Source organism: Anarhichas minor, unplaced genomic scaffold (assembly GCF_050575085.1).
Source record: "Anarhichas minor isolate MPS153535 unplaced genomic scaffold, ASM5057508v1 ptg000006l, whole genome shotgun sequence".
In the NCBI taxonomy this organism is placed as follows: Eukaryota; Metazoa; Chordata; class Actinopteri; order Perciformes; family Anarhichadidae; genus Anarhichas; species Anarhichas minor.
In genome coordinates, this window is record NW_027466452.1 from 484518 (window position 1) to 493399 (window position 8882).

Consider the following 8882-nt stretch of genomic DNA (forward strand, 5'->3'; position numbering starts at 1 on the left):
AGGGAAACCACAGATGCAACTAAGCGGCAGTTATGTACCGAATACCAAACAAGTGATCCGTCCCATCCATTGTACCCAACATTTGAATTACTTTCCTAAGGAAGTGGCCTTAGACTGCCACGAGCAACCAAAAGTGTCTTATTTTTATTTTTGTCTTTTCAAAGATGACAAATCATCCCCTTTTAACTTTACATTAGCAGTTTGACCTCTCCCTGTTATCCATTAACAGGTCACCACACCCTGGCTCCCAGCCAACCAGAGCCCATCATCACGAGGACCTCCTCCCACACATTGTCCCCCAACCAACCAGAGCCCATCCTGACACGGAGCGCCTCCTACCGAGAGCCGTCTCTGTCCAATCTGAAGCGAGCGAGTGCTGAGGTGGAGGTGATAACCCCATCCAGTCCTCTGGGCAACCATGACAACATGATGACCTTTAGCAGCAGCACACTGCCAAGGTAAATGTTTTTGGTGGAGTCTTTATCCACAGGTTTGAGAACGTAAATGTCTTGTACTTCAGGGTATAGGTGGGTGAAAAGCTAAGTGATTATGATGACTCCTTTTAGCCAACCTCCTCATTCAGCAGCAATATCCCACACAGTGACTAAGTCAACCTACATTGGCTATTGCACAGCTACAAATTGTGACTGAACAGCTTGTTTGGTCGCTCGCAGCTGTCGATCCTCTGTCAGATCATGAGGGAAATATCATAATGAATGTCTTAATTAAGCTATACAACCAGAACATTTATCAGAGGAGCTAATTTATTGTTTCTACATATGTTGTAAATCATTATATTGATCATTTGTCATTTAACACAACTGACTCAGTCTGACCATGTGGGCAACACACTGTGATAGTCGTGACCTTATAGGCATTATGTTTTCAGTTCGTCTGTCCGTCCCATCTCATGAACGCGATATCTCAGAAACGCCTGGAAGGAATTTCATTGCATCTGGCACAAACATCCACTTGGACTCAAGGATAAACATTTTGGGCCATAACTCAATAATTCATATTCTAATTATGACAATTTGACACAAATGTCTAATAGGATAAAATGATAACGTGATGACATTGGATGTAAACTGTAACTTGACTGGTTGGCGGAGGCATATTCTCTTTTCTTCTTCTATAAATGTTATTTGGAATCTAAAAATAATTTGCATGTGTTATATTTCCCCAGCTTTTTCAGCTCTTCTATTACTATAAGTAATATGTGTGTTCCCCTGTCATCTTTGTCTGTGGTAGAAACATTGAGGGAACAGGAAAAGGGATTATAGATGTGATAGAATTGTTCATCTGAGAAAGAAGCATAAAGGTCTCTGTGGGCGTAATTGCGAAGACAACTAATGAAATACTTGCAAAAGCACCTCACTAAAGCAGCACTGATGGAAACACGCAGGGCTCTGTGGAGCATGGCAGGATTTCTGGCATCCTGGAGCACACACAGACATTAAATTAAAGTACATCAAATTCAAAAAGAGAGGGACATGTGCCATGTTACACAACTTGAGAGTTGTTGACATGGCTTTATCCTCAACTCCTGCCAGTAGTTGTTCGTGGTGATTGGCGGGTGGACGCCATACGTCATGTAGGCAAACTGTCGCTGTAGATCTGTTTGGCTCCTCATCTATTATTTAATTTATTTGAAAGACAGAAAGAATCAGTGGAAATGGCTTTTGGTACACTTTAAAAAGAGGGCAGGAGGGGATATGATTTGTCATGACTGGCGTTCTGCCACACTCCAGAATCCCACTTTGTTTCCAACTGTGTTATCCTTGCCACTGACCCCAACATTTCCAAAAGTCAGTCCCAATTCATCCACTCACAGCATGAATGCTATCTACTAGCTCTGCACAGACAGCAACAAATTCAGATATGCAACTGGACTTGACAACAGCATGTTTGTTGAAAAGATTGTGGCCAGAAATTACTTCATTTTTACTCTCACATGAATTACTTAAACAGAAATTACCTATATTTTTACCTATAAGATTGACGTATCAAAGAAAAAAGAGAGGAAGAGCTATCCGATGTCAGCCACACTATATAAGACTATGTGAGAACAGAATAAGTCAGTCATTTCCCCCAGAATAACTCTGGTTGTGTTCTTTGCTTGAAGAATAAACTCTATTGCATAGAACTCTGTCTGATTCCAGTGCACTCTTCAAAGATCATCAGGACACCAATAGGTATGAAGTGTAGAATAAGAAGAGAGTTGGGGATCAGTAGTTTAGACTTCATCAACTGGCCCGGTCTGAACTTCTTTTCCACAATAGGTCAAGGTCACTGTGACCTCAAATCCATCCCATTTTTGTGAATGCTATATCTCTGGAACATCTTGATGTGATTCCATTACATCTGGCACATATATTTACTCAAGAGAACTGATTAGAATTAGTTGGTCAAATGTCAAAATGATGAAGTAATGACATTATGGATAGACATTGATGTAAGCTGCAACTTGACTGGTTGGCGGAGGCATATAAACAGAAGGTGCTAATTCTAGTTTAGAGGTATATTTAAGGATAAAAGTAACAAAATGTTTACTGAGATTTATTTGAGAGCACAAATCAACAATTGGTGCATTATTTCCGCAATCTTCTTTCTTGTTGTTCACAAATTTTCTTTGCCCCTTCTTCCAGGTCCCACGGAGGCTCCTCATTGGAGGAGGGTCGCATTCCACGCCGTCATGCCTCCATCCACACATCAATGGACTCAACCCGATCCAAACAGCTGCTCAGCCAATGGAAGAATAAAAATGACAACAGGAAGCTATCCTTGCAGGTGATGGATGGAATAAGACCAGCCTCCTCCTCATCTCCTCAGAGGAACATGGAACTGCGCTGCTCTTCTGAACCTTCTGCCATGGGCCTGGAGGAGCACCGAGGTGTGATACACCTGCCTTCCCTTATCGCTTTTCAGGAAACAGAGCTCCGTGCTGGGGCCCACATCCCAGCTCAGTACATGAAACTAGCAGCAAGCTCTGTTCCTATGGCCAATCATAATCACCTGAGCCATAATGGCAGCACCGGATTGACTGGTGGGGCCAGAGTGTCTATCCAATCCCGACCTGGATCCTCCCAGCTGGTTCATATTCCTGAGGAGGAAAATCTCACCAGCAAGGATCAGGAAAGTGAATCCGAGGACAGTATTATGGATGGGGGTGGGTCAGTGAGAGAAAAGTGGCTCAGAGTGGCTGAGAAGACCACCATCCCCTGCAGGCCGCTAAGTGCTGGAGGACAGCCTCGTCTTATGCAGGTTAATTATTCTTTTTCTGCACCAACTGTACCTTTCCTAATCTATCTGTTGTGAATCTACAGCAAGTCAAGTGCTTTCAGTGCGTCCAGTCTTTGATGGCATTGACACAGTCCAGGAGCCTAGTTAATGTGAAGGCCTCGCTGGGCTTGAATGACAGATGGAGTTGGATATCATCTGCATATAAATGATAGGCAACATTGTAACTATTTATAATCGGTCCCAAAGGTAACAAGTAAAGGGAAAATAACAGAGGCCCCAGAACCGAACCCTGCGGTACACCACAAGACAATGGAGAGGTGACAGACACAAAATCACCCACAGAGACATTAAAAGTTCTGTCAGTGAGGTAAGATGTAAACCAGTCTAACGCTATGCCAGATATGCCAATCACGTAGCCTCTTAATCAGGATGTTATGGTCTACAGTGTCGAATGCAGAACTGAGGTCCAGAAGTACTAACACAGAGCAGTCACCTGCATCAGAAGACATGAGAATGCCATTTGAAGCCCTCAGGAGAGCAGCTTCAGTAGAGTGTTGCTTACGAAACCCAGACTGGAATTTGTCGTACATGTTGTGCCTCTCCAGTGCAGCAGTAAGTTGGTTTGCCACCACTTTCTCTAAGATTTTGGACAGGAAGGGCATTTTTGATATGGGCCTGTAGTTCATAGGCAATGCCGGATCTAAGTTGGGTTTCTTTAATATGGGCTGGATAGTGGCATGCTTAAAGTAGGACGGGACAAATCCTGTAGATAATGAGGAATTGACAATAGATGTTACTGCAGGGCCAATAATTAGCAGAACTTCCTTAAATAGAGAGGATGGTATTATATCCAGAGGGCAAGATGATGGCTTTGTTTTGTTGCTTAAGTCCATCAGGTCTTGAAGGCTGATAGGCTGGAAAGAGTCCAGAACAGTAGGAGATTGAGAGGAGCTACATGTAGATGAACAGATTCCAGGCTGAATACCAGACCTAATAGCTATTACCTTATCAATAAAATAGGTAAGGAACTTGTTACAGTCATCAACAGAACAGCATGGTCATGTAGAGACAGACGGTGAAACAATTCTCTTAATTGTGTCAAACCATATCTTGGGATTTCTCTTTGAGGAAGAGATTAAGTTGTCAGCAAAGCAGTGGTAGGAGAAGCCACACAAGGGATTGACAGCACCAAGAGATAATAGGAAGTAAACATAGACCCAATCTGTTGTCTAGCAATGCAATTCCATTGAAACAGTTTTTGGAACACTAAAGCGTGTAAACATGTCTAGTAGAAACCTAAGAATAAAGTATAAACCTGGAAATGAGCATATGTCTCCTTTAAAACTTGCCCAATTGAAACAAATTCCTAAAGACCACTCTCCATTTTTCTCCCACAGAGGGGTTAGATGGCCAAGGCTACTTGTTTTCTTTGCAGTTTGCAACCTCTACTTCTTCTACTCTGTTTCCCGCCAACTTCTGACTAAATTACGTTGCCGATTTAAATCACTTCGGTTGATGAAAATTGCTTAATTCTTTATTTTTATTTTTTGCGACATGTCAAATGTTTGCTGGAAATTTGCTTGACATTTGAATGGAAACACGGCTAATGTGCTGCAAAAGCTTCTTTAATATAATTTCAATGCAGGCTGTATGTTTTGTGGACAGCTGCAGTTATTGCCTTCATGGTAAAAGGTTCCTAGTTGTAGCAGTGCCATTCCACCTACAAGAAGAGAAGTTTAGTAGCTAATGAGTATGTATCACAGCAGCCAGACAAGAAGCTCACATACACTGTTCTCCTATTTCAGGTGATAGCCTTATCTAAACAGCAGGGTCTGCTTTACTCTCCTCGGTCTGAGGATGGTGGCAGCACAGTCAGCTGCACCGGATCCATTCGGTACCGAGCCCTGACAGACCAGGACCCATCACCACCGGCCTCCACCACCGGAGCAATGGGAGGAGGAGGTCTGTACTGCTAATTCAGTAATGTGTATATTATATATATATACATTTGACGCCAGCTTTTGGTACTTAAGAGTTTTCATACTGTGTTATGGACACATTCTGCTCCATGTCTAATAGGATTGAGGTCAGACACTTAGCCTTTCTACAACTGTGCCATTGCTTGCTTTTCTACATTTAAAGCAGATTAAATTAGATATAGATAACAGAAATAATTTGAGATTGAAATGCCTCTGGAGGGATACTTTTTTTCATAAATCTCACAAATCCACATAAGATTAAAAAAAACAACAACACTGAATGTGTCTACAAGTGTATATTGATCCCTGATATATCTTCTTCATAGAGCTCCATTGATGTCCATAAACTATTAAAAGCACATCAATGAGCCACACTGTTGCACTGTGATATGTTCCTTCATTACCATGAATACACACACTTTTATTTAGTCTTAACACTACACACACAGTCCTGCTGCCCCAAATCCCAGCACCAAATGTGGATTAATCCCCTGCTGAAAGGAGTCCACAAGAAATGCATTATTTCCTTTGGTTTGAGTAACGCTAGCAACTACAGTGTCCAGCTGTATAAGAAAATTACTTTAAAACAATGTAACTATATGTTTGTTGGGGAAGGTCAGGAAATCAGAAAGTATTTGAGAGACACACTGGCATTGTTGATTTTTGTTTTTCATGGGATTTCTTTGCAGTAAGAAAAATAAATAATTTTGCCTGCCTTAACCTTGAAGTGAATAGTTAAGCATTTAGGGAAACACATTTGTTACTTATTGATGAATATCAATTTCACCTCTGTGCACGGTTATACATCTAGGAATTATTTACTTTGGCTTGTTGAGAAAGGATCTAGCTTACTTCTGTACTTTATTCCCAGCATAAGACTGATTAAGGTCGAGAGTAAGAAGACTGGGACCTCATCAGATACTGGACTCTTTTGCTTTGTGGCAGTCACAGCAGTGTGAGCGCTGTGCCTTTAGCTATATGGATTTGAACATTGAAGATGCTGATTATTATTGTTAATAGTAGAATGTAATTATTGATCATCTGTCTTGTTCTGTTAGGAGGTTTGGAAAGAAGTGGCAGTATAGTCCGTGTTGATGCCCACCCAGAATCCAGATCAAACAAACCTGTGGTGAAACCTCCGAGCACTGACGGAAGTGGCTCCTGGCGATGGAAACCACCAGATCAACGCGCTTCGCTCCAACAGTCAGCTTTCGCCCTCAACGACTTGAACAGACACACAGACAGCTGTGATTCGCTGAGGGATGGAGAGTCAGTGGATGGGCGGAGGAGTGTGACAGGAACCGAAAGTGAGAGCGAAGGGGGAGGAGAAGGAGGAGGAATAGGAATGGGTGGTGGGGGAGGTGTATACACAAACCACCCACATGTTGTACACCCTTTACATCCTTTACATCCCAATAACCCCAACAACTTCCAGCAACCCAATTTTAACCCCAACAATCCCAACTTTAATAACGCCCACTTTAACTTCAACCCCAACTCTGTCAACTTCAACCCCGACTCTGCCAACTCTGCCAACTTCAACCCCAACTCTGCCAACTTCAACCCCAACTCAGCCAACTTCAACCCCAACTCTGCCAACTTCAACCCCAACTCTGCCAACTTTAACCCAAACTCTGCCAACTTCAACCCCATCTCTGCCAACTTCAACCCCAACTCCACCAACTTTGACCCAAACTCTGCCAACTTCAACCCCATCTCTGCCAACTTCAACCCCAACATGACCAACTCCAACATGCCGTTTACCCCCACTGCCAACTTTGCTCCTCCCTTCCACCCCCACCCTCAGGCCATCACCACCATCAGGGTCACCCCGGTGGAGGTAACGGCAGCCAGCAGCGACGGTGGCTCTGACTGCCAGTCGGTTGCTTCATCCAGCTGTGAGTCCACCCTGCGGAGGAAGAGTGGCTCCCAGTACGGCCACGTCCCCGATCGAGGGCCCACCCCCGACCTCCACAATAACCACCGCCTCTGTGACGACAGTAACCGCCTCGACAATGAAAGCAGCAACCGGTTCCATGAAAACCTTCGAAGTTTTCAAGAGAACCCCATCCACCCTAATCACCCCAATCACCCCAACAGGCAGTTGCAGGGGATGTTTGGCCGTCCCAGCCCAACCCCTCCCCCTACCTTACCACGCCCCATCCTGAGTCACACTCCGCCTCCTACTCTGGGGTTGGCCTATAAAGAATGACACGCCCAGTGTTAAATTGATTAATCTTTACCTGTGATAAAAAATGTGTCCATGGCCAATACAGCATTTCAATGGTGATGCTGCATGGGCCATTCAGAACTTTAGATTGGGCCAAAAATGAAAGGAAATTTGGATACTCTGTCCACCATCATGGGTAAGCCAACAGGGGATGACCAAAAACATGTTAGTCCCTACCGCAACATCCCACCTGGCCAATTAGGGTACAATATATAGCACCCCAGCTGTTTAGTACCCAATCGAATAAATATTATGTTTTACAAGGAGATGTACTGTAAGCTTATTAAAACTTATTAGCAAGAGGTTCATGATCCTCCTTGGGTCAAAACCCATAGAGAGCACTACAAATTAACTCTGCCCAAGATCTCCCACTGGTCAATAAGAAAGGACTATAGTCGCGGCCCAACATAAGAGGAGGAAGCTTGATTCAACATTCTTTCTTGTGTTTATTTTTTTATGTGGATGACTTTGTAAATGTAATACATTGAGTGCACTTGGGCATAGGCATAGGCACAAGGATAATGGGCTAAATAAACTGCTGATCCCTTGACTTACTCAGAGGCTCCAGCCCCCTCGGTCCGTCCAATATCTCCCTCCCAGTGAGGTTGGAATCAGCCTAATGACTCTCACCCTCTTTCCTCTGACTGCTAGGTCAGTTGTCATTGGGGTAACATTCTTATCACAATATTTATACATACGGTATATTCTTAGCTCTTATCTTTTATTAAAACACAGATACCAATATCGATACATAAAGTTTACAATGTAACCACATGTCATTAGATGGAAATTTGCATTCAAAGCCCATAACTGTGCTGTGTTTGTACATATGAATGTGGGTGGCCACAATGGAAATTAAACCCACAGTCTTAATTGTGTCTGGGCTACTTGGAGTCCCTTTTGGGCAATAGCAGTATCTCTTAGTTCATGGTGGAGTTGTGTTTGTGTTGGATACGAACAATATCACAGGACATACCTTTTGTTAAAATATAGTTAAACAATCGTTCTATTTTCTACATGCTGTGATTTAATTGATGTACAGTATATGAATTATTCTGACTGTGTAGTAGCTGTTCTGTACACTGGCACATTCGGCATGTGAGTCATCTGAACAAACTTGGACCATACACAAGTCCAAACAGATGTTTTCTTTGTTTGGTTCATTTGATCAGCTCATCATGTCTCCCAGTATTACAGTATGGGTGTCAGTACCAATGACTTTAATGGCAACTGTTGGGGAAAAATAAATCTAATATTTTTAGCATAAAGTTGTGATATTTTTGGAAAAAAAGGTTACAATATGACCAGATAAAGTTGTAGTTCTATGCGAAAAAAGTCATATTATCTGATGAGTATAGTCATAATTTGGCAAAATATTACAATAATGAAATGTAATAGAACAAGAACTTACAATACAATACAATATTTAA

General features: G+C 42.6%; 1 protein-coding gene across 1 annotated transcript in view; it reads left to right on the forward strand.

Moving 5' to 3' along the window:
• Nucleotides 1–7434, forward strand: part of LOC142933750 (phospholipid phosphatase-related protein type 4-like) — a 54783-nt gene extending 47349 nt beyond the window's left edge. Inside the window, exons 8-11 of the mRNA XM_076077968.1 lie at nt 230–458; nt 2649–3264; nt 5049–5205; nt 6281–7434. Of these exons, the coding sequence (XP_075934083.1) occupies nt 230–458; nt 2649–3264; nt 5049–5205; nt 6281–7434 (2156 nt within the window). The remainder of the gene's footprint in view (nt 1–229; nt 459–2648; nt 3265–5048; nt 5206–6280) is intronic.
• The last annotated feature ends 1448 nt before the right edge of the window (nt 7435–8882 follow it).